Source organism: Salmo salar, chromosome ssa26 (assembly GCF_905237065.1).
Source record: "Salmo salar chromosome ssa26, Ssal_v3.1, whole genome shotgun sequence".
In the NCBI taxonomy this organism is placed as follows: Eukaryota; Metazoa; Chordata; class Actinopteri; order Salmoniformes; family Salmonidae; genus Salmo; species Salmo salar.
This window is the reverse complement of record NC_059467.1, coordinates 27047548-27074442: the sequence shown is the minus strand read 5'-3', so window position 1 is coordinate 27074442 and position 26895 is coordinate 27047548. Positions and strand designations below refer to the sequence as shown.

The following is a 26895-nucleotide window of genomic DNA, read 5'->3' as shown; positions in this document are numbered from 1 at the left end:
CTTTTGATTGTCTACAGTCCACACTCTTGGTATTTGTAATTTAATGGTGCATATCATTTGTGATTAGCAATGTTTACAAGCCCTGCAGTGCTCTAAAATCTTGACTTCATTAGGGAAAGTGCTGGTATGTACTATATACAGTTGAAGTCGGAAGTTTACATTCACCTCAGCCAAATATATTTAAACTCAGTTTCTCACAATTCTTGACATTTAATCCTAGTAAAAATGTCCTGTCTTAGGTCAGTTAGGATCACCACTTTATTTTAAGAATGTGAAATGTCAGAATAATAGTTGAGAGAATGATTTATTTCAGCTTTTATTTCTTTCATCACATTCCCAGTGGGTCAGATTTTGTTTTACATACCCTCAATTTTTATTTGGTAGCATTGCCTATAAATTGTTTAACTTGGGTAAAACGTTTCGGGTAGCCTTCCACAAGCTCCCACGATAAGTTGGGTGAATTTTGGCCCATTCCTCCTGACAGAGCTGGTGTAACTGAGTAACGTTTGTAGGCCTCCTTGCTCGCACACGCTTTTTCAGTTTTGCCCACACATTTTCTATAGGATTGAGGTCAGGGCTTTGTGATGGCCACTCCAATACCTTGACTTTGTTGTCCTTAAGCCATTTTGCCACAACTTTGGAAGTATGCTTGGGGTCATTGTCCATTTGGAAGACCCATTTGCGACCAAGCTTTAACTTCCTGACTGATGTCTTGAGATGTTGCTTCAATATATCCACATAATTTTCCTGCCTTATGAAGCCATCTATTTTGTGAAGTGCACCAGTCCCCCCTGCAGCAAAGCACCCCCACAACATGATGCTGCCACCCCTGTGCGTCACGGTTGGGATGGTGATCTTCGGCTTGCAAGCCTCCCCTTTTTCCTCCAAACATAACGATGGTCATTATGGCCAAACAGTTCTATTTTTGTTTCATCAGACCAGAGGACATTTCTCCAAAAAGTACGATCTTTGTCCCCATGTGCAGTTGCAAACCGTAGTCAAACCGTAACCGTAGCGTTTTTATGGAGGTTTTCGAGCAGGCTGAGCTCCTTGCTGAGCGGCCTTTCAGGTTATGTTGATATAGGACTTGTTTTACTGTGGATATAGATGCTTTTGTACTGGTTTCCTCTAGCATCTTCACAACGTCCTTTGCTGTTGTTCTGGGATTGATTTGCACTTTTCGCACCAAAGTGCGCTCATCTCTAGGAGACAGAACGCGTCTCCTTCCTGAGCGGTATGACGGCTGCGTGGTCCCATGGTGTCTATACTTGCGTACTATTGTTTGTACAGATGAACGTGGTACCATCAGGCGTGTGGAAATTGCTCTCAAGGATGAACCAGACTTGTGGAGGTTTACCATTTTTTTTCTGAGGTCTTGGCTGATTTCTTTTGATTTTCCCATGATCTCAAGCAAAGAGGCACTGAGTTTGAAGGTAGGCCTTGAAATACATCCACAGGTACACCTCCAATTGACTCAAATGATGTCAATTAGCCTATCAGAAGCTTCTAATGCCATGACATCATTTTCTGGAATTTTCCAAGCTGTTTAAAGGCACAGTCAATTTAGTGTATGTAAACGTCTGACCCACTGGAATTGTGATACAGTGAATTATAAGTGAAATAATCTGTCTGTAAACAATTCTTGGAAAAATTATTTGTGTCATGCACAAAGTAGATGTCCTAACCAACTTGCCAAAACTATAGTTTGTTAACAAGAAATTTGTGGAGAGGTTGAAAAACTAGTTTTAATGACTCCAACCTAAGTGTATGTAAACTTCTGACTTCAACTGTACATACTTACACACAAGCAGAGGCACACATGATGCTTTAGAAGGTGATCTAAAGGTGTTGATCAATAGCTAGCATTAAGAGAGCCCACTCCACACCATATATGTACCTATCTTGAGTAGGGAAGTTCAACACTAACGACAACAAAAAATAGTATGTTTACCAACACTCATATCCAAAGAACTTTCTGAAACTTTCAAATGGTTCCTTTTTTATTTACACTAAATATACAAAAGTATGTGGACACCCCTTCAAATTAGTGGATTCTGCTATTTCAGCCATACCCGTTGCTGACAGGTGCAATCTCCATCGACAAACATTGGCAGTAGAATGGCCTTACTGAAGAGCTCAGTGACTTTCAACGTGGCACCGTCATAGAGTGCCACCTTTCCAACAAGTCAGTTCATAAAATTTCTGCCCTGCTAGAACTTCCCCAGTCAAATGTAAGTGCTGTTATTGTGAAGTGGAAACGTCTAGGAGCAACAACGGCTCCACCGCGAAGTGGTAGGCCACACAAGCTCACACCGCAGAGTGCTGAAGCACCTAGCGCGTAGAAACCGTCTGTCTTCGGTTGCAACACTCACTACTAAGTTCCAAACTTCCAGTGGAAACGCGTTCTCTGGAGTAATGAATCCCGCTTCACCATCAGGCAGTCTGAAGGACGAATCTGGGTTTGGCGGATGCCAGGAGAACGCCACCTGCCCAAATGCATAGTGCCAACTGTAAAGTTTGATGGAGGAGGAATAATGGTCTGGGGCTGTTTTTCATGGTTCGGGCTACAGCATACAATGACATTCTAGACGATGCTGTGCTTCCAACTTTGTGGCAACAGTTTAGGAAAGGCCCTTTCCTGTTTCAGCATGACAATGCCCCTGTGCACAAAGCGAGGTCCATACAGAAATGGTTTGTCGAGATCGGTGTGGAAGAACATGACCGTCCTGCACAGAGCCCTGACCTCAACCCCATTTAACACCTTTGGGATGAATTGGAACGCCGAATGCGAGCCAGGCCTAATCGCACGACCTCACTAATGCTCTTATGGCTGAATGGATGCAAGTTCCCGCAGCAATGTTCCAACATGTAGTGGAAAGCCTTTCCAGAAAATGGAGGCTGTTAAAACAGCAAAGGGGGACTAACCCCATATTAATGCCCATGATTTTGGAATGAGATGTTGGATGAGCAGGTATCCACATACTTTTGCTAATGTAGTATATGTACTGTATCTCTAAAGATGCTTCAGATAGTCTGTAGTGTAGTGGCAGCAGTATATAAGCTGTTGAGTTGGGTTGTTGTATGGACAGGTGCAGTCTGGGGCCTGAGTCTGGTCTGGTCTGGTTACCTGCAGGGCAGGTAAGTAATGTCAGGCAGCGACCGACCAGCGTCTCCTCTCCTCGAACTGTACAGATTTGACAGGAACAGGAAGAGATGCAGACGATAAAGCCCCTGCTGTGTTTGAAGCTGTTCAGCTCAGAGCGCACAAAGACACAGTCACACAGGGCTACAACCATCACCACCCTGTGCCTCGCAGCAAAGGCATACCCCCTCTCCTCAGTCAGACCAGACCAGGCACGAAGGAAACATCAAGGCGGCAAGGCAAAGCTTGCAGTGGTTTGGTTTGGAGGGTCAGTGGTTCCATTTTTGCCATTTCTCTCTCTCTCTCTCTCTCTCTCTCTCTCTCTCTCTCTCTCTCTGTTTGTTTATAGTCTATGTCTCTGACAGGAGAGAGAGCTGATCAGAGGTCTCCTCACCTCATACAGTCCTATTTGGGTTTTAGAGACAAGTTTTCACTGGAGGAAAGGAGTCAGTTCAGTCAGTTCAATGTCTCTGCTTTACAAGAGCCAGTTGATTAATTAGTTCCCTTTGGCTTATTGTTTTGAGTGACAGTTACCGTGGGCAAGTCTATGGAGGTCAGGTATTGAGCATAAACTCTCCTTGTCCGGAGCCCCACTCTCCGAACCCTGTCTCTCCGCTGGAGTGGGGCGGGTTGTCTAAGGAGAGGCCCTGCCTCTTCCCAAACACTTGCTCCTGAAGCTCGATGATGTCAATGCGAATGTCGGCCATCATGACCAGGAGGAAGTCAAAGGAGCCGGGAGGTCCCTGGGGAAAGATACAGAGGCTTTAATATCTCTGTTCACACATCAGTAAATTAGATTTCAACCTGTAAGGCATGTTGCATGCTTTAGGGTGGATTTATTGTATGCTTGGAATCTGATACTACATAGAATAGATGAACAAGATGACAATGATGATAATGCATTTAAAAATACTTCAAAGCCTAGCTGGCAAATATAGAAAGCAGACTCACTGGTAGACCTCTGGGACCAGGAGTTCCCCTGTCACCCTAAAGAGAAAAAAACATCCAGAAACGTCCAGTTACATACTTCCAACGTTCTCACAGACTTCTATAAGAGTCCACATCGGCAGCTCAGAGCTCTCAGAGTGGGGTGAAAAGTGTTGCTGTTAGTGTTCCAGTTAACAGCTTTGAAAAGTTTACAGGATAGTTTAAACACATACAGTACACACACAAGCATGTACTAAACACCCATAGACACATGGATAGACTGTTATACTGACCTTCAGTCCATCTCTGCCTGGTGCGCCAGGAGGTCCCTGTTGGAAAAAGGAGAGACAGAAATATGGTTTTAAATGTTTTTAGCGGGAGCTACAGCTCCTCTCATGCAACATTTATTGTAATGATGTATCTCTGCAGCTATGGATGTGTTGAGGTCTGCTTGGACTAATAGGCCCAACAGCATGTTATCGGGGAAGCAATAATAAGATTACCACAGCTCCTCTGCGACCCCTCTTGATGTGCTCCAGGTCAGGCTCGGGGCCCATAGGGCCCATGTCTCCCCGTGGCCCCTGGGGGCCGGTCCGGCCTCTCTCTCCAGGCTCTCCCTTCTCCCCCGGCACTCCTGATTGGCCTGGGATCCAAGAATAAAGGGATGTAAGAGGAACCAAGGAGATAACCTGAATGTCAGACAACAGCTGACATAGGCAGTAAACAGAGAGAGAAAGATTGAGTTAGAAAGATTCAGAGAAAGAGCAGACAACTCTTACCTGGGACCCCACGGGATCCTGGAGAGCCTGGAGGACCAGGGAGGGCGGGGGTGTCAGGACCTTTCCCCAACCTCCCAGCAGACGGCTTATCACTGCTGTTAGCCAGGCCAGGAGACAACACCTACACACACACAGGTACACACACAGGTAGTATAGTACAACAACCTGTCTCACTGTAGTCTCAATTTGGCCAGACTTCCATTGTGAGACATCAAGTCTGGCGAGGCTAGTTTACGGTTAGTGTATCTCTGGTTAGTGTATCTCTGTGTTTGTATGGAACACCAGTGTAAGTAGGATGTGCAGTAGTTAGTGTTGTGATATAGATGTACCTGGTTAGGTGACTGAGTGCTGCCCAGCCTCAGTTTGAGCTGCAGCAGGCTGTTCCTCATGTTGACAAAGTCCTGACAGGTGAGGGAGCAGGAGCCAGCACTCATCAGGGTGTCAGACTTCCCTGACGAGCTCACTGACAGAAAGGCAAAGAGACTCTCAGCGAGACAGGCTTGTCACAGAGTAAGTAACACTACAGAATAAGTAACACAAAAACAAAGTCTATGTTCACCCTCTCAAACACATATACAGTACTGTACCCTCAGGCTGAAGACACACAGGAAGGTACTAGTGAGCTAAACCCAGAGGTAGTGTAGCTGTAGTAGCCAGCCTCATGTAGACAGTAGGAGTAAAGAATAGTAGTAAACTCAACACCCACGGTTGTGACTGGGTATACAGGACTGCTTGTCCGGTGCCAGGATGTAACCCCTGCGACAGCGACACAGGAAACTGCCCACGGTGTTCTCGCAGTCGTGATCACAGACACTGCCGTCGGACTCCACACACTCATCGATGTCTGTGGTGTGGGAGACACAACACCAGCTGTTACTTCACACCTGATTAAGGCTGCATTTAGGCTGCTCTAATCAGAGAGAGGGAGAGAGAGCGGTTGCTCTGATGCAGGATGTTAAATTAAGATTTATACAAAAGAAGACTGATTGGCTGATAAACAGGCTGATAAAAAGCTGATTGGCAGATAAACAGGTAGTGGACTTACCTAAACAGTAGGTCTGGTGGTTTCGATGCCTCTCTCGATCAAAGCGGTATCCGGGGTAACAGGTGCAGACAACCCGTCCAAAGTTGTCGGTGCACTGCTGTTCACAGGGGGAGCCAGAACACACATCCACATCTGGAGCAGAGAGAGGAGAGGGATTTGTTCCTCAATAGGGACATGCACAGATAGGATCTTACATGCAAAGCTAACAGCTCAATAATAACCCTGGATGGTCAATAATATTCCTCAAGGGTATTTCTGTGTAATGTTGCCCTCTATTGGTCATGGTGTATCATTGTACAGTATTGCCAATTTATGGAATGACATGCTATTTCACTTTTGAAACAATTTGCAGTTCAGTAATGGGTTAATTTGGCGTTGTAATGTGCATTCTGTCTGTGTACAGGTGCCCAGGTGTAATTACAGGCACTGAGTAAAGTATCTGACTTGGGGTGAGTAGAACTGCTGTATTTTTTTAACCTACTTTCAGGTATGCACTGGCCCATCACGAACCTGAAGCCCTCACAGCATTTCCTCCTGTGGATAAACACACAGACAGACAGTAGCATGAGCCAATAATTCATTTCCCAGCTGCTGTATCCTTCCCTTCACATACTGAACGGATCTACACAGCCACTAAATGTGAAACACCAGAGATACTGTATACAATGACGAGATGGTCTTGTCTCCACCCTAACAATGGGAGTCGTTGTCCCAAAGGCGGGAAGGCAGGCAGTCTGCTTTTCTCTCTGCTTATCAGTCTGCTAATTGTGGACAGATTTTGACAGGAGTAAACCCTCTCGTTTCGCCTCTTCCTCTCTGGTAACACCCAGCCTGTCAATTGTCTTAAGGACCAAAGCTCCTCATTAGCACCAGATCCCTTACCTCCATCCCCAGCAGCACTAGCCTAGATGGTCAAGAGACAGCTGAACAAAGAGCATCATCCTCACACACAGCAAACCAAAACACCACATGTTACAGGCATTAGGGATGGAACTGCGGAATAGGAAACGATGGAAAGGGATATTGGAACACTCCAAGAATCACAGAACCCAAATAACACAGACCCTAGACGAGGAGGGGGGAACACACAACTCCTGCCCCGAAAACTGCACGCCCTTGATGGAGGGAATTTAGCATGGTACCTCACTGAAGGTCCCTCAAGACGACAACTTGCTTTTATTCTTCTCCAACCTCCATGCAACATAACCCTAAATCACTCCTCTAAGACCCTCCCCCACTCCCTCTTCTGAATGATAAATAACTTACAAAACTATGGGCCTGGCCAGGGCCTGATTAAAGCCACATGACAGACTGGAGCTTTAATCTGTGGCTCATAGCTGTGTTGTGTTGTGATGGAGAGAGCTGGGGATGGGATGGGACAGTACTGGGGGGCCGCTAGGGGGCTCTGGCCAGGGGCCTGAAGGACATCTCTCTCCAGGCCTGCCACCTCCTGTCCCTCCAGTCAGTGTGCCAGCAGAGGAGAGGGCCAGGCTGGGCTAATGGACAGCAGATGTGGGCCCTGTCTGTCTGTCTGTCTGGGCTGAAGATGTACAGCCAGCAAGGGGAGGCTATGGCTGGCAGCCTCTGGTCTCTCTGAGTGTCCACTCATAACATCAACACACAACCTCTGCTCTCAGTGTCCACTGCTCCACTGCTCTACTCCAAACATCAACAGACAACCTGTCAGTCACACAGAGACCTGACTTCATACTGCCCCTGATCTGATCTGGGACCTGCAAAAAAAAGAAAGAAAGCCTTTTGTGAGCTAACTTGACTTCCCCTCCCCCCTTTTCTAGCTCTGACTTTATTGAGGAAAAATGTACTTACTATGACTGAGATATGTGGTTGTCCCACATAGCCATCTTAAGATGAATGTACTAACTGTAAGTCGCTCTGGATAAGAGCGTCTGTTAAATGACTAAAATGTCAAATGAAATGCTAGAGGTGTCTCTGATGATACATGCTCTTCAGTGGTCTGTATAAACTGCTCAGGTTATTAGTTACACAGTGTTATGACCTGTCTGTTGATGTTTGGGTATGTAGGGGTGTCTGTTGATTAACACTGTTCTCGGATCTTAAAGGGAAAAGACCAAATCGCTAAAGCCACATCACTGTCCTCCACAGTGAGATAACCTCTTCTCATGCTCCCCCGCGTGCGTGTGTGTGCGTGTGTGTGCGTGTGTGTGTGTGTGTGTCTGTGTGTGTGTGTCTGGGGCCCAGAGCAGTCAGTAATTGGGTGCATGTTGTTAATGTCAGGAAACAAGGGCAGGGGTTATTAGTGAGAGTGATGTGTGACACTGACAGGACTGTTAAACACAGCCTTGAGGAGGAGAGCTCCCAGACCAGGCTCTTCCTTCAGTTCTCTGCACTCTTCACAATACAGACAAACATCAATATCAGGTGACTAACAAGGTTAGGAGAGTACACTCTTAAAAAAAAAGGTGCTATCTAGAACCTTAAAGAGTTTTCTGCTGTCCCCATAGGATAATCCTTCGAAGAACCCTTTTTGGTTCCAGGTAGAGCACTTTTTGGTTCCAGGTAGAACCCTCTGTAGGAAGGAACCAAATAGTGCTCTACCTGGAACCAAAAAGGGTTATCCTATGGGGACTGCCGAAGAACCCTTTTGGAACACTTCTTTCTAAGAGAGTATCTTTCTCTACACCTAGATTATCAACACTGATGGTCGGATTCTATGGTATTTTTGCCCATTCGATTCTTCTGTGTTTCTACATTCTGCATCAACATTCCCTTTGCAAGCATGTTGTCTGATTAAGTTCCTTCAGAAGATGAGTGGAGTCCCTGTGTCACCCTGAGGGTATTCCTGCTCTTAGACACTGCTTCTCTTGATGCTCCACACTCTAACATAGTGCCTACAGACTCACCAGGTCTGTCTGACCATGCAAGTCACCCAGCTACGAGTCCGTCTTAGGAGCACCATTCCTGGACATCCCTGTCCCTGTGCTCCCCCTGGTCCTCCTTGGTGCTGGTGGTGACCCAGTGACTACCTGCAGAGAGAGGGACGTACCGAGGGCCCACACAGGCTCTACACTACACTGCTGCTGCCAAAAACAGCACAGAGACGCTGGAGGAATAGCAAGACAGGATCCAGAGTACAGGCCAGAGCAGGATCACTTTACACTCCAGATTGTGTACTTTAGCAAGGGTCTCCCTCCAGGGAGGAGAGCTCAATGTTATTGTTTTCCATCCAGGCTGGCGTGATTTATTTGTGCGTTCGCGGCAGGAATGCGCTACAAAGACTGGATATTCATTATAGACTACCCCAAAAAAGCACTACAAAGACTGGATATTCATTATAGACCCCCCCCCAACTGTCTGGAGCCTGGACAGACAGCACTGAGGTTACACAGAGACAGCAGAGCAGAGACCAATCTGGAATGATGCTTTCCATAAACCAGACTGAAGTCACAATGTATTAACAGTTCCACTCACTCAGTACAGGATTGCTCCCTGGACCTCAGATAGTGTTTCTGTTTCTAGATATGGGGGAGATAGCGAAGAGGGACAACAGTATCATTAGGTGTCTTGTGACGCAACGTTATGTATCATATTTACTCTATCAACTCCCAGACTCGTCAGAGAGAGAGGGGAGATGACGTAAGGGGGTTGTTATGGCGATGGAGGAGGAAACGTAGCGAGGAGGAAATGAGACAGGGAGATGTTGACAAGTCGAGGAGAGGAGGAGGATGGAGGGAGAGAGAGAAGGAGAGAAAGAGAGATGTAGCTTTTGTGTCAGTTGTGCTCAATGGTCCTTCTTGTGGTGCTCGGTGAGTCAGAAACACAGGATGTGGACCTTGGTGGTCACGGACCCCTCGACACTTCAGGACAGGAGAGACAGTGTCTGTGTGTGTTTCTGTTCTTACATATCTGTCATATTGATGTCTTTGTGTGTGTGTGCTGTGTGCTTTGAAGTTTTTTAATAAATGTTATCCTGTTTATAAGTCTGCCTCTCTGTGTATGGATGACAGTCTGTCGCCGTCTTTGTGTTTAAGTAAAAGCATCAGTCCTGTGTGTATAATCGATTAGGGTGTTAGTTTTAAGAGGGTCTGTTGTTTTCTCTGTGTTTCCTCATACAGCAGGGTGTTAGGCTATTATATAAAGGTGTGTGTGGTTATGTACGGGTGTTAGTGTCACGCCCTGACCAGTAAAGGGGTCATTTGTCATTGTAGTATGGTCAGGGCGTGGCAGGGGGTGTTGTTTTTGTGTGTTTTGGGGTTGGTTTATTTAGAGGGGATTTGTTCTAGTTTTCATTTTCTATGTTCGTTTTCTATGTGTGGCAGTGTATGGTTTCCAATCAGAGGCAGGTGTCTTTCATTGTCACTGATTGGAGGCCATACTTAGGCAGCTCTTTTTTCCTTTGGGTTTGTGGGTGGTTGTTTTCTGTATAGCCGTGTGCCTTACGGAACTGTTTGGTCGTTTGTTTATTTTGTTTGAGTGTTCTCTCTTAATAAAAAGAAAGAAGATGAGCACTATACCCTCTGCGCCTTGGTCTGTCCCTTACGACGCATATGACAGTTAGTGTATAAGTGTCTTGTTCTTGTGCCGTCTGAGTATACACGTGAAGGTGTTAGTGTGCTGAGATTTGAGCACGTCCTCTCTGTTTATTTATTCTGTCAGCACACTTCCAGCCTGCGGTCTCTCTGGGGACACATCAGAGTGGGGAAGGCTGTTAGTCAGACAGTGGACGCTTTCACTGAGAGCACAGGAGGTCTGCACCACTTCCACACGCACAGCCACGTTACAGTTCCCAAACAGCACCAACACTCCTCCGTCACCTCTAACCCACTGCCTACCGCTTCTGTCTTCACAGGTCCTCACTCCATCACCAATGCCTGTTCTAAAACAGCCTATCCCTATTCCCACGGCTGACCTGGTGACACATCAACCATAATGGCTGGAACCGTGCTAGGAAGGACAATGTGAAAATAATATATCAGAGCCAGCCCAGCACAGTTCGTGTCTGCACGGTAGTGTGAAAAGGGTAAAACACCCCTCATGAAGCCATAGCCAGTTAATGTTGGGCCAGAGAGTGACACAAATCCTCCCCTCTCTCGCCCCCTATCCCTCTCTGTCACTCTCCCTCTCTCCTTCTCTTTTATGACGCCTCTCATTATAGGCCCTAAAGCTCCCAGGTCTATTCCCAGTGCCAGTGCCTACCCTTGGTTCCCCCCAGGCAATATGAAGGGCCGCTGGCCTCTGTGACCCTGGGGTCAAGCCAGGGCTGTGTGTCACCCCAGGAATGTGCCATCTCTGACCCTTCTGAGCCTCTCACAACCTCTCAACAAAGACAGACAGACAGACAGACATGTGACCTGGCCTGGAGCCTTATCTGACGACAGAGAGAGAGGAAGAATGGGAGGGAGGGAGGGATGGGAAGGAGGGAGGGAGGGATGGGAAGGAAAGAGGGGGGAGGGAGAGGGTGTGGAGGAAGAGAGAGTGAGGGAAAGGGAGGGAAAGGAAGAGACAGGGGTAAAGGGAGATAGAGGGAGAGTGACAGCAAGAGAAAGAATGGACCCTGCGAAGACAATAAAGGGCCTAAGAGAGAGATGAGGTCCAGATTACAGGTAATGTAGTGAGAGCAGCCAGTAACTGAGAAAGGAGTCTAAAGTCAAACTAATGATCAAATCAAACTTTATTTGTCACATGCGCCGAATACAACAAGTGAATACAACAAGATACAACAAGATATAACAGACTTTACCATGAAATGCTTACTTAGAAGCCCTTAACCAACAGTGCAGTTCAAGAAGAAGAAAATATTTACCAAGTAGACTAAAATAAAAAGTAATAATAAAAAGTAACACAATGATGGATCTGTCTTAACGACATGTCTGTGAGTGCTCTACTGCCAGGGAAGGAAACCAGGCTACAGACTGGTCTTTTCTAAGGATTCTACACTGAGATCACCCCAAAGAACTTAACCAGGGCTTAAGTTAATGGACTGATAAGACATTAAAGTCTTCCAGAACCTTCCAGGACTCCGAGGGAGACGGCCTGGAGGTGGGAGGGTTGAAATGGCCCCACTGCATGGAGAGATTATGTTTGTTGTGTCCGACTGTGACTCCTCATCTTTACCACTGCAAAGTTCCTTAATTTCATCTCTCACTTTTCATTCCTTCACCCCCCCCCTTTCCAATTCTGTGATATAAAAACATTTACTGTCTATACAGTACACAGCTGCTTCTCTGTGCTGTACTTCAAACAACATGCTGACGATGCCATTACAGACTTTAATCACCTAGTGGAACAGTAATGAATAACAGGCATTGTGTTTGTACAGAGCGCTGTTCAGGTGAATGTTAATTAGAAAAAGATGTACAATGATTACTTGATATTTACTGTGGTCCAACAATAATACCGATCTACACAAATTATTAGACTTTACCATTAAAGACAGGAAGTGAACCTCAGGCCTTGTAAAAAAAGCGTTTTGTGAGAAACAGAGAAATGGATAATATTTCCCTGTAATGAAACAGTATTACGGCAGTACTCAGAAGAGTATTGCATTGCAAAGAGAGACACTTATGTCAACTACAAGTGTGAGACAAATTAAACAGTTTCATTTTCCCACAGCTTGATTGCCATTCAAAACAAACTGAGGAAGAAATGCCAAATATGAAAAGTATACTAGTTAGAATAGGACACCACATGGAGTTCCTAGATGTAATGTAAACAATGTGTGATAGATCCCAGTTTCACTATGTGTTTTAGGGTGAATGAGCTGTCCTGATGTACTCTTGGCAAGAGAAGACATGTCTCTGTGAACCTTTTATAACCTAAGCTTGTACCATTGGGTGGAAGTGGTGAGATATTTCACTCCTCATTTCGTGGCTAACGTGCCGGTTGCTATGGTGTAGTGAGTCTGATGAGGCCTTGGCTGAAGATAGTAACCCTGTCAGAACCTTAGTGGAGCACAGTGTGGGGTTCAGATCTGACTGGATACACACACACACACACACACACACACACACACACACACACACACACACACACACACACACACACACACACACACACACACACACACACACACACACACACACACACACACGCACACACACCTGGTCCTCGTTACTGCTTCGGAGCCTCCGGACCTAAATCCCTTCTTCTCTGCCCATTCTTCACTATGTGTTTCCTGACCCTGACATGACTCGTTTTAGCACCTAAACTCTCACTTGATTGTTGATCAATTTAGTGTCAGTGATTGACTGACAGACAAGGCTTACCAGGGTAGGTATGATGTATGTGTTATAGAGTCACATGTTTTATGGCTTGTAAGGGGAGACCTCTCAGTGCCCTGGACAGCGAATCACAGGGGGACTTAGTAGAGTTCAGCTCTGCACCCCAGCCACACACACGCACGCACGCACGCACGCACGCACTCACACACACACACTCACACACACACACACACACACACACACACACACACACACACAATTTGTGGACATTGCAGGCCTGCTTCCTCTAACCTGCTTTAATGATAAAACCAGAGCACAAAAGAGAGACAGGCCTGTGAGAGCTTGGTTCAGTATGTTCTGATTCTCTCCGCCCCCCTCTCTCCTTTCTCATCCCTCGCTCCTGTGCTGCCTCCCTCTTTATTCTTCCACGGTGAGCTCAGGGGCCGTGGGATAGGATGGTTTCCAGACCTTACAGCAGGCAGCCACGTGTACTACAACTATGTTGAGAGAGAGAGAGAGAGAGAGAGAGAGAGAGAGAGAGAGAGAGAGAGAGAGAGAGGTACGGTTCCACCACATCAACTGGACTACGGGGCACCAATTGCAGCAGAATACAGAGGTTCATAAAAGCCAGAGATCTGACCTATAGAGCTTCCCTCCCTCCTGTGATTTCCCCTTCCTGGTCCTTTTTATACACCTTAATGTGGTTTTCCAGGCAAGCCTTGGAAAACCTTTTCCCCTCCCTCACTCTCCTCCTTCTCCCCTCCTGTTCCCCTTGCCATGCGTGTCACAGACATGTTTACAGCCGGCCCCACCATGGCCTGTCGACATGTAGGGACTGTAGGGGGGAGCAGAGCGGTGAGGGATTGAGTATGGAGCCCTCAGAGAGAACACTACAGAGGTGAGAACCAAGGCTAATGCAGTAAATCCACAAGGAAACAAATAAAGAGAGAGAGATGAGAGGGAGCGTAACACTCAGGAGGTAGTAGCTACGTAGTACATACGCTCTGGGCCTGCATGCACTCCAGGCATCTCCTGCACTATCAGCTGTCAGAGCCTAGGACATATGCATACACGCAAACTCAACTGACACACACATTATCACTCACTACGTACTCTTTAACACCAGGGAGGACACACACATTGCACTCAGAGAAAGAGGAGAGGAGAGGAGACGAGGGGAATGCAGCCAGTGTGAGTAGCCTGAGTGTTGTTCACCCTGGTCTGGAGGTCCCAGCCAGACTCTGCATCTCCCTGCTCAGTTATCTCAGGGTTTAATGGCTGAAACTCTACACATCTCTCTGAGGGACAATGACACCCGAGACCCTCTCCCTGGCATCATCATCAGCGTGTGTGAGGAGGCATTGTATCTGCAAGCTGTTGGCAAGAGCGTATGTGCCAAGACCAGAGTATGCACATTTGCTATTTAATGCAACAGTTTGTGACAAAACTATGGGTGAAGTTGAAAATGTGATGGAAACACATTGGACTTTTAGATTTTTATTTGGTATATGAAAACTTAACCTGACCACATGTTCTGACCTGTGGATGAATGTGTGTGTGTGTGTGTGTGTGTGTGTGTGTGTGTGTGTGTGTGTGTGTGTGTGTGTGTGTGTGTGTGTGTGTGTGTGTGCTGTGTGTGTGTGTGTCTGTGTGTGTGTGTCTGTGTGATACCACATCCCCAAATATATTATTACAACAACAGTTTGGACTAGCAGGGAAGTGAAAACATACCCTTAACCTGCTATACCCGAATCCCAACATACAGTGCATTAGGAAAAGTATTCAGACCCCTTGACTTTTTCCACATTTTGTTACGTTACGCCTTATTCTAAAATAGATTAAATCGTTTTTTCCCCCTCATCAATCTACACAGAATACCCCATAATGACAAAGCAAAAACAGGTTTTTAGAAACATTTAGTACATTTATAAAAGATTCAAAGCGGAAATATCACATTTACATAAGTATTCAGACCCTTTACTCAGTACTTTGTTGAAGCACCTTTGGCAGCGATTACAGCCTCGAGTCTTCTTGGGTATGATGCTACAAGCTTGGCACACCTGAATTTGGGGAGTTCTCCCATTTTTCTCTGCAGACACTCTCAAGCTCTGTCAGGTTGGATGGGGAGCGTTGCTGCACAGCCATTTTCAGGTCTCTCCAGAGATATTAGATTGGGTAAAGTCCGGGCTCTGGCTGGGCCACTCAAGGACATTCAGAGACTCGAAGCCACTCCAGTGTTGTCTGGGCTGTGTGCTTAGGGACATTGTCCTGTTGGAAGGTGAACCTACACCCCAGTCTGAGGTCCAGAGCACTCTGGAGCAGGTTTTCTTCAAGGATTTCTCTGTACTTTGAATCGTTCATCTTTCCCACGATCCTGATTAGTCTCCCAGTCCCTGCCGCTGAAAACATTCCCACAGCATGATGCTGCCACCAACATGCTTCACCATAGGGATGTTGCCAGGTTTTGGCACCCTTCCCCAGATCTGTGCCTCGACACAATCCTGTCTCGGAGCTCTACGGACAATTCCTTCGACCTCATGGCTTGTTTTTTTGCTCTGACATGCACTGTCAACTGTGGGGTCTTATATAGACAGCCGTGTGCCTTTCCAAATCATGTCCAATCAATTGAATTTACCACAGGTGGAGTCCAATCAAGTTGTAGAAACATCTCAAGGATAATCAATGGAAACAGGATGCACCTGAGCTCAGTTTCAAGTCTCATAGCAAAGGGTCTGAATACTTGTGTCAATAAAACCTGTTTTCTCTTTGTCATTATGGGGTGTTGTATGTAGATTGAGGAAAAACATTTATTTAATCAATTTGTGGAGAGAGAGAGAGAGAGAGAGAGAGAGAGAGAGAGAGAGAGAGAGAGAGAGAGAGAGAAAATGCATCTCATTGGCTCTTTGTTTCTAGTGGCTGTGTGGGTTTGCTGCCTGACACCACAACAACCCAGTGTAATTGTGCTAACCCCAACCACAGAGACATGGGAAAGCCTGCAGACTGCCAGGACTCACTGAGCTATATGGTTTACTCACTCTGCTTGCACGTTTAGGCAGACCAGACAGAATCATTTTCATGCATGGCCATCATCAAAATGCTATTTTACAGCCTGAGGCAGTCCTTACCACGCTTCCCTGGGTGGCATGGCAGGAAAAACTAGAGAACTAGCTAAAACTCCACCACACACATCTCGTCTGGAGCCAAGAATCAAATGAGACAAATTCTATTGCTGTGGTATAACCTTGACAGTACACAGATCATATGCTTCGGACTTAAACCAGATCTGCAGACTGGGGGTTTCTCGTGTGTGTGTGTGTGTGTGTGTGTGTGTGTGTGTGTGTGTGTGTGTGTGTGTGTGTGTGTACATTCCGTATGGTAGATGGGCCATTTTTTTGGAATGAACCACCCTATTTAGTCTCTTCACTATATCGGCATCGAACACATTGCCCTCCCTAGGAGAGGGGGTGACCTTGACAATTTATTGTTAAAATGAGGGGCCATCTGGATCTTTCATTTAAAGGCCCTAGCTCCCTTCAGTCTCAACATAGAGTTTGATCTGAAGCCATTCCTGTGATTGTGTTTTTGTTGTCCACTGTAAATAAAGTGTTTGTAGGCCTATATGATATAGCCTAATTGTATCTATGATCATATGTTATCCATTCATGCTTTTCTATATGTTCTATTGATATTTGAAAAATCGACCAATGAAATCATGCCACACCCGGCCATGATTACAGACACCTGTGTGGGTTCTTTGAAACTATATCAATTAGTGACCCGCAGTGTTTGTCATTAAACCCTGATAAGACAGCTTGGCTGTCGAAACGTTGCTATTAAATGATTGCATCTGAGCTCCTAGAGCAGCGTTCCCCAAACGTGGTCCTCGGGTCCCCAAGGGGTGCACGTTTTGGTTTTTGCCATAACACTACACAGCTGATTCAAATGATCAAAGGTTGATGATTAGTTGATTATTTGAATCAGCTGTGTCGTGCTGAGCCAAAAACCAAAATGTGCATCCCTTGGGGTCCAGAGGACCGAGTTTGGGAAAGCCTGTCCTGGAGTGTAGGACACTTACCTGAGACAGGTGCCATCCGTGCCCCTTGCTGTAATACAGGGGTACTCCACTGTCACTACCTTGTTTTCCGGACACTCCTCCCTTTACAAAGCCACGAGAAAGGAGACGAGAGATAAGTGTATTGGTAACAATGTTGTTACTATAGTAATAGGAGTGGTATTAGAGAGAATGTCACTCAATTAAATTGCCAGTTATTTCATAGTGGAAATTCCCTTCAAAGCAGTTCCCAAGCATTATGGCTACTGTAGTACATAATGCTACAATACATAATCAAAATTATATGGCAGCAACTATTGTATGTGAAGCAGTAAGAATATTTCAAAATGAAAGTAATAAAGAAAACTGATTGTGCCATGCAGTGGCCAGCATATGATTGCATTCTTTGTAAGAGAAACGTTTGTTAAATAACCCTGCAAAGAGGTGCATTTATCATCATGCTTTGGATGATTTAAAGCAGGTGTGTAGTGCTAATGCAAAGCTAAAATGTGCACCCCCTCTGGGTCGCCAGGACCAGGATTAAGAAACACAATAACTTGTTTGAAAATACAGTGGTCTGTCACAAAGACATTTTATTGGAAAAGTAAAGTAAAATAATAATATCATGAAATCGTTTACAACTGGAATGCTGAAGTAAGAGGTAATAGCACAGAATTCAATGATCATTTCTGAGCTAAATTAGATGGTCCAAAGTTCTTCTGGTCTATACGTTGCCCACTTCATTCAAACTATTGTATGTAGGCTATGAACTCCCTCTCCCTGGTCCAGACCTCTCTATGCGCACATGAATAACCTATGTCACGTTATGGGCAGAATTTACAGTTGGCATTGCGTGATTCCGAGAACTACTCCTCTGTATTTGCGTGATCTCATTCACTATTCCAATCACATCGTAACCACCTTTTACTTGCGGACGCACGGATCATTGGGTAGGTGGGCTTGATGAGTAGAGCAACGTGGTGGTCTTTCTTTGACTGATTGTCGACGTTTTTCACTATCAAAGTATTGTTTTTATTGTATCCCACACATCACACATAAATATTAAATTCAGTTACTTTTCGGTCTAAATAGCACACTCATCACCATGTCCAACTGGATAGCAAGCTACCGGAGAGTTTTATTCATTCCCTACCAATCCTTCATTTGAATTTACATGCACTTTTCTTAAGCTTTGATCAGGTGTCCTATATTTTATTTAATTGTCTGATAGGAAATAACAGAGTGATATCTACAGCATTCCCTCACAAATGCGCGGACTACCAACTTACCCTGAAGTGAGCACTGCAAATCTTGTTTTTATTAAAGAACTTGCACCACAATCCCAAATAAAAACAACGCAGATGGCACCAAATGGTAAGAGTGTTGCAGCGCAAAGCTGACCCATGTCCCTGGCGAGGTCCGTGACAGCCTTGTTAATATTTTCTTGATGCCTCGAGAACGAAGACTGTGCACTACTGCAAAACAGCTATATGTTTTAATTTATCAATGTCGCACATGTACTGATTTAAAGCTAACAGAAATCATAATTATACTCAGATGTCAAACACGTGAGACCATGCACATTAATTACTATACTCAAAACGTTCTCGCGGCACTGTAGTGAGTCAGAGTCCTGTCCCAACTGTTGCGCACTGAATCAGAGCCCTCGAGCGATTCTGGGCGAGTTTATAGACATGCGCCGTGATGAGCGCGATTCCTCTCACGAATCCCCGGCGGAATTACATTCCTGTATTCCTGTTTTTTAAAAACTGACTTTGACGAAACGGAAACATTTAAGACACAGTAGAAAATACCTCTGTCGTCCTCATGTGGAGCGATCTCTCATCCAGAATAATTTTTCTAATTCCACATGCGTCTTTCTCTCATCCTCTCCTCCCTACATTAGTGCATTCATTTAATTTGATTTAGGAACTACATATGTGGGGGAAGAGGTCAATTTTCTATGTAAAGAGCAGAACCAATTTAGAGGAAATCGTTTGACTGATTGTTTCTTATTCTCCTCTCACCCTCTCTTTCACCAAGGACAAGCTGTAGCGTAACACATTTACTGTTTGCTGAAATTAACTTTCCGGTTTAAATTCACCCCATAAATTGTTGATATAGGCCCACTCTTTAATCAATGTCCAGAAGATTATTGTTTTGACTTTTTACTAATGTTCATCTGCATGTCATATGCACTATTGGCATACTGATGTTATATGAAGTCCAATAAAGTCTTAAAAACATAATATATTTTTAATCATAATCGGGAAAAATACAAGCCTGTATTTATAAAATATTTCTGTAATTCTAAATCAAAGCTGAATTAACACGATAACTCTTCAGTTGCTCAGTCCCTAAAGGTGCCACTGTTTTCCTAATTAGATTTTATTGCTTTAAATTCCATCTTCCTAAAACAGAGAAGCTGTTGTCACTGAAGGAACAACAGTAGGGGACATCTTTAATATGTTTACACAACACAAGCTACTTTATTATTTTCAGATTCAATGAGAAAAATATGATATAATTACACATTTAAATGACTAGTAGACACATTTGATTGCTCATTAAGTAAATCATCAACTGTTGACATTTCCTTGAAAAAATAATTTCGGAGATGCAATGCAATATTACCATATTTGTCTGTATGAGGGAAAATGTTGTGCTTCATCATTTTTTTTGTGCTGCAGTGCTAGGATTGTTCTGGAATCTGGACAGTTTGCAAGGAGAGTGACTTGCATAGTTGAGCTCTGTCTCTGAAGAGGGTAAGGGTTAACCACACTGACAGGGCAAACCAGTCACCCCAGTGGTCAGCCTAAAGTGCCAATGGTCAGTCAGTGTCAGTGGTGATGTTATGTAATGCTGTGTTCAGTTGTCTTCTGTCCAGCCTCTCTGTATCTTTTCCTCTAGTGGATTTGTTGGCCACCAGTCAATTGCAACAGATGGATTTATTCACCACAAACAAATCTGTCCTTCAGACTCCCCTCCCACTTGCCTAACGCACTGAATGAAACTGCTTCTCTAGTCTCCTTTTGTTACATTCCCACTAGAATCAAATAAATGTATAAAATACATAAAGAAGCATTATTAAAGAACCGCAGAGAAAAGCAATGGTATAAACTGCAGTCTAGTTCATTATAATGACCACAGAGCCCATGCCTACTCATGTTCCCATGGAATGGAGCTCCTCTCTTGGTTTACTTTGGTTTTTGGTTTTATTTGGTGTTTGTCTATCTGCGTATATTGAAACCAGTATAAATGTGTTTTTAATTTCAGGCTGGGGCCACATACACAGCAGTATTTTTAGCTTACTGTCATATCTTCTGGGTGAAACAGTCCAGTCCTAAAATGTACTGACTGCAGTAAGAGATAATACTTTGACAATATCCCAGCTAGACCCTCTGTTTCTTTAGTAATGGTCTTCTGACTGTTGTAAGGAATGTATGTCTTCCCTGGTCCTCTAGTCAATGGTTCCACATCACCAGAAAAAGAACACTGACGAACCCTCTCTGGATCAAGTGAGGAAATACATCATATTATTGAGATGGACCTCTTTCCACAGTCACTTTAGACAGCTATTTCACTAATCTATTTGATGTATACTTGTTTCTGCCATTTATACACAGCTGTAGCAACAGCTCCATCCAGAACTGTCATAGGATGAAAAACAGCAGTTGAGATGTGTGAAGCAAGCAGGGCCTGGGGGCTGGTCCCCCCTTTGTCTTCTATTGGTTGCAGTAACACATAGCAGTCTGTTTATCTATTTGTATTGTGTCAGTGTCACTTTAGAAACCCTGGAAGATAGTTTTCTCATGCCTCCATTACAGCAGTAAACGTCTGACAGATCCGACACAATATCAGAGGTGATTTATCACATCTGGACGTTAAAAATAAATAATGGAAATATGCTTTTCTCACATATTAAGAGTTCCTTATGTAAAATAATGGGGAATTATTTGTAGGCGTTGGCATTTTTTTTTTTACCTGGACAAACTTTGGACAAATGTTTTTCTTTTGGTTTCAGATAAATGTGTATTTTATAAGACTGTCTGTCTGTACTGTACAGAAGCAGTAAGAATGTCTCAACCTCTCAAACTGAGCTGACTGACAGCAGAAAGAATTTGTTCTTTATTGGGCCTCATTGTTACATTTATGCATGACCTGAGGTTGAGGTACCATACATGCTTTATTTCTCATGCGTCCTTTACAGCAGGGTTTTCCAAACTCAGTCCTGGGGCCCCCCCTTGGGTGCACGTTTTGGTTTTTGTCCTAGCACTACACAGCTGATTCAAATAATCAACTCATCATCAAGCTATGATTATTTGAATGAGTTGTGTAATGCTAGGCCAAAAAACAAAACGTGCACCCAGGGGGGCCCCAGGACTGAGTTTGGGAAACCCTGCTTTACAGCACTGGGACAAGGCAAGGACTTGTAAAAGAACAGGGGCATCAACTCCAGTTGTTTCATTAAATTCAAACAGCAAAACCTCTGATTCCTTATTGTGTTGATTTTCTGCTTCTAATAATGTCCAGAGGGTTGATCCTGCTGCCAGTGGAACTGATTTCTTTAGTACGATTTACCGATTTTGTCACATCTGCTCCTGCAACGCCCTCTACTGCTCATCCTGTGTCTCCTTGACTTGCCGCCACTCCCCTAGTACTCTCTCCCCTCCCTCTCTGTGTGTGTGTGTGATTGTGTGAGCGGAGACAGGTGTGCTGAGTCAGAGCAGATCCCCACCAGCTGCAACCTGTTCCATAATCAAGACCTCTACAAATACTCAGACCTGCCACTTCTAAATTGCCAGATCATAATCTCTGCACAGCCAGTCTACGCTTCTAGCCGTTTGTTACTATTCAGAGCCTGTTATGCCTGGATTCCTTGCCTGACACTGTTTTCCTCTCCGCTACAGTTCTGACCGCTCTGACTCTGGTCCCTGTCTCCAGTCCCACGTCTCCTCATCCTGCTACTCTGTCCTGGATTCCCCACTCTACTACTCCCTTGGATTTCCCTCCGGACCTGCATACCCTGTGTCAACCCCTCTCGCTCCAGCCTCAGCGTCAGCCTCCGCACCTGGTTTCCAGAAACCCACCCGAGCTTCCCCTGACCTGCACTCCATCTTCCCCTTGTGTTTCAATAAATATCTTGGTTACTTCATCCCAGTCTTCTCATCTGAGTCTGCTCTTGGGTTGCCCGGTTCCACTCCGCGTAACAGATTTACAGACTTTTCCTCCCTCGTCCTGCTGTTTTTCAGCCCCATGACTCCCAGCTGTGTCTCCAGGCCTTAGCTCCTAACAGTGATTTATTGACATGTCTCCTCTGCACGTATATGGAGCTTGATAGGGGTCCTAAGTTAATTTCCATGCAGCCAAAAATCTGTTCATGTGATGAAATGCATGTTATTCTTGGTGTACTAGAAGAGGGATGATACTAAGTCACTCTGCTGTTACGGTTTTGGGTACACTGTGATCTGGATGTGGTTATCTTCCAGAAACATCCAGGCTATCATAAAAAAGAGAGGGTCTAATGGTTCACTTAGACTACCCACACCATACCACCCTTTTGGTACGACTGGGGCTCCCCACCAGCTCTCGCTCTGTGTGTTTGTGCTTGCTTGCGCGCCATGTACCTCCATGTTCCTCTGATTTATTAGATGTTGGAAGCTTTCAACTTTTGAGGAGGCTGGAGAGGACAGTTCCCCTGCTCCCACAGGTGCAGCCAGCAGCCAGCCCAGAGACAGAATAGAACAGAGCCAAGCTTCCCAGCAGGTGGTGGAAGAGCTTTGACACAATTAAGACCTCATCTGGAACCCAAGCACCCTGCCTGGCCATCTGCTGATGTGGATCATGGTCGATCCTACATTCAGGCCCAGGCAGCAGGATGTAGAGAATGCACATACTGTAACAGACTGGAAGTGGTTAAGAGCAGGGAGTAGACTACACATCAAATGGAATGTGATTAAAACAAGCCACTCAGAGAAGAGTAGGGAGACTTGAGAGGGAGACTGGGAGAGGGACTGGTGCTGAACCTACAGTACAGTAGCAGCGTGGCCTGGCTGACTGCCTGGCCGGTTGGCTGGTTGGTGCTGAGGTCTCACTTTGTGTGTGTGCAGTGATCAGTGGGGTTTAATCGAGCAGTGAGGCGGCTATGTCTGGAATGCCTCTCGACACGGCCGTGACCCCCCAGGGACGGACCAGGAGATTACTGTTCTCTGCTTCTCCTCTGGTTCCTACCTCAGACTGGGAGAGCGAGAGAGAGCCTCAGAATTGGAGATGGACCAGCCACTGACTTCACACACTTACAGTAACTCACTGGTTACTATAGAGAGCGGCTGTGGAGCACTAAACCAGGAGTATGGGGATGGAGTATACTACGTTCTTATGTCCACACTAGCAAACCACTTAGAATGTATTGGGCATTCCTTCTAAGTAGTGTGGTAGTGTGGATATTGGGATGTGCAGTATGATGGGACACATTGCTCAGACACTGTAGATAAGACAGAAAACAATAGCAAGCAATTGAAACCAGATCTTAAAAATTCTCTCCCCAGAGTTTAAAGAGCGAAGTGAGAGCAGAACATAGGCAGGGAGGCAATACTGAACCCCCCCCTTCACTTAAAACTACTTCTGGCCTATTGATGTTCCACTGAAGAAGAGAGCCGAATGGAAAAATACAGACAAATGTCCCTAGTGGAGCTTAAGTTTTTAATTAAGTACCTCTGAAAAGATAATGTGAACCTCTTGCCAATGAATCAGTGTGATGTGCTGTACCTACCGCAGCTGAGCTGGGGCAAACATTCCCGTTCCCATAGTCACAGGGATGCTGGTGGGGGCGGAGCCGGACTTGAAGTAGTGGAACACTCACTATGACAGAGAAGGAGAGAATTCACATCATGTCATTTGCATTAAAGGAAATAGTTCAGCATCCTAACTCAGTTAGGAGGTAACATAGTCCCAGAGGGAATGGAAGTGTGTGTTAGTGTGTGTGTGGTGCAATTTCTCCTGAGACAGGCAGTTTAGCGGCTGGCCTGAAGCCAAGTCCTGCTCCGTTTTAATTCAATGGAGAGGAGCAGGGAGCGTCCTTCTCCCCAGAATCATAGCCATAAAATCTCTGCCCCTCCCCCACCCCTCTTTCTCTTGCTGCAACAGGAAGGACATATACAGATAATCAACCACTCTAGCTCTGTGATCGATGTTGACATTATCAAATGACCTTAATCAAACAAGCCCTGCAGCTACTTTTCCCTCTGCGATACTAGCTCAGACGATCAGATATACCCTCTGTGCTCCTAACGTTGTTGAACCAGAGAAATATGTGGTCAGTAAAGTTAATTTCTTTATGTAGCTACTAAGGGCCCCAGTGGCCTACAGGTCATGTGTTGAAGGTCTGAAAGGGGCATGGAGGCCTTGACTTAGTTATGTGCTCAGTGATATAAATGAATACCAAACAAATTGGACCGTAGGCTACAAATAAACCCTACAGTCTTTAACAGCAGATTTATTATATAGGACTAGGAGGCAATCTTGAAATGGGTGAGAAGCGGTTGTTTTAAACTGTAAATGTACTGGTAAGCAGAAGCAGATGGTGACAGTGGGAAAAAAACCATCAGAGAGGAGGCCTAAAATCCCTCTGTGTAAATGTTTGGTTTTATTATTTCATTCTTGTAAAATACCCATTTGGAATTTCAGTAGGTCTTGATTGTGGAAGCAGTGGCAGTGTATAAGAAACCTATATCACAATGTGGGTTGTCGTTAGTTCAAAACTATCTGGCTAATAGTCCTGCACTTTAAGCATTATACCACGTTAGCATGGGACCAAATTACTTGGGATTCCACAATATGGTTTTCTCAATGACTGTGGGTTCTGTGTGTGTGGTTGAGTTGTAGGGGGTGCTGAAGCATTAAAGTCTCAGCAGTGAGAATTATTGCTGTAGAAGGACATTACCTAAGACATGACAGGTTCGTCTTTCTCCACCCCAGTGTATGACTGATCACAGTCCAGTGATAAGTGAAGCCGCCATTAACAATGTATACACTGTATTTCTGATCAATTTGATGTTATTTTAATGGACAAAAAAATAGCTTTTCTTTGTAAAACAAGGACATTTCTAAGTGACCCCAAACTTTTGAACGGTAGTGTACATCTCCATAGCCTTGGTCTCCGGACCTGACAGTGAATATAGCCTTCCCTGGGTGGTGTAGTGTCCTGGAGAAGGTCGATCCCGCAGTCATAGGGTTGATGTGGAGGAAGCGAAGTGGCCCGGGCCTTGCTGAAAACCTCCCAGAGGTCCTGGTACTCTGCAGGAATGGCGGAGAGGTCCGAGGCTTCTTCCGAGCCGACAGGAAGACGTCCCGGGCAGGCTGCGCCGACTTCAGGCAATGGGTGTAGCAGAACGGGCTGAAGTCCATGAAAGCACCAGCAGTCCAGTTGATAAGGGGATTGTGTTGCTGGACCCAAGAAAACCCCAATAAAGCGGGACCCTGAGGAGACTTGATGAGCATGAACTACATTGACTCACTGTGGTTCCCTGACACTCGCAGGTTGATAGTAGTATTGTGGGTGACTCTGCCTATTTAGCGCCCATCCAGCGCACTAACGTCCATGGGAATGGAAAGGGGCTGAGTGGGGATGCCCAACTCTGACACCAGGGTAGCGTCCTTGAAACTCTCATCGGCCCCAGAGTCAATGAGAACCCGGAGAGATTTCGACTGATCGCCCAACAGCAGGATGGCATGGAGAGGGGTGTGAGTAAGGGGAATAGAAAAATTCTCCATATGGCCAACAGAGTACTCGTACCTACTGATGAGCCTGGTCTTTTCATGGACAGATAGACACGTAATGACCAGTAGTCCCGCAATACAGACAACTCTTGGTGTTAAATCTGCGTAAATGTTCGGCTGGAGACAGCCTAGCTCTGCCGAGTTGTATCGGCTCCGGAAGAGGCGAGTCGGCAGACCTCAGAGACTCTCGGGGGAATTCGGGTAACCTCGGATTCTATCAGGAACGTAGACGCCGGGGACTTCCTGGATTCCTCGGAGGCAAGGTGGGAGCCTTGGGTGATCGAGTGGGACCGGAATCAGACCTCCTCTCCCTCCTACGTTCCCGTAGCCGCCCATCGATCCGGATGGTCAAGGCGATGAGCGAGTCGAAATCCGTAGGCAGCTCCCGGGCTGCAAGCTCGTATTTAACCTAATCCGATAATCCATGAAGGAACGTGTCGAACTGGGATTCCGGGTTCCAGACACTCTCGGCAGCCAACTTGCGGAAATCAACCGCATAGTCCTCCACACTGCGGGAGTCTTGACGAAGCTGGAGTAACTTCCGGGAAGCCTCTCTCCTGGACAACGGAGAATCCAAACCTTTTTTCTCTTCAGCCACAAACTCCTCCAGACTGAAGCACACGGCAGATTGTTGTTCCCACACCGCTGTAGACAGGCTAGAGCCCTTCCGGACATCAGCGTTGTGAGATACGCCATCTTCGAACGGTCCGAGGGGAAGGACGAGGGCTGCAGCTCAAAAATGAGGGAACACTGGGAGAGAAACGCCTGACAGGTTCCTGACTCTCCAGCGAAGCATTTCAGAGTAGGTGTGGGGTTCTCGGGAAGCCGGGGTGGCCTGGAGAGACGTGCTGCTAACAGCAGAGTTACTGAGGGGCTGGGAGGTTACTGTCATGGCCAGCTGCCTAACAGATAATCCTCAAAATTGCACGGTCATGGCGTTCCGCCAATGTCTGGAATCCTTCCATAAGACCTCA

At 45.6% G+C, this 26895-nt stretch overlaps 1 protein-coding gene across 1 annotated transcript; it reads right to left on the bottom strand.

Annotated features, from left to right (window-relative positions):
• Positions 1-2648: 2648 nt before the first annotated feature.
• LOC106587551 (collagen and calcium-binding EGF domain-containing protein 1) lies at positions 2649-18818 on the bottom strand. Its single transcript, XM_014176047.2, has 11 exons — positions 18433-18818; positions 17168-17248; positions 6375-6427; positions 5894-6025; positions 5555-5692; positions 5178-5311; positions 4849-4969; positions 4573-4712; positions 4363-4398; positions 4094-4129; positions 2649-3885 (listed from the first exon to the last, which is right to left on the bottom strand). The coding sequence occupies exons 1-11, from the start codon at positions 18546-18548 to the stop codon at positions 3697-3699; spliced, it is 1176 nt and encodes a 391-aa protein (XP_014031522.1). The 5' UTR covers positions 18549-18818; the 3' UTR covers positions 2649-3696.
• Positions 18819-26895: the final 8077 nt, after the last annotated feature.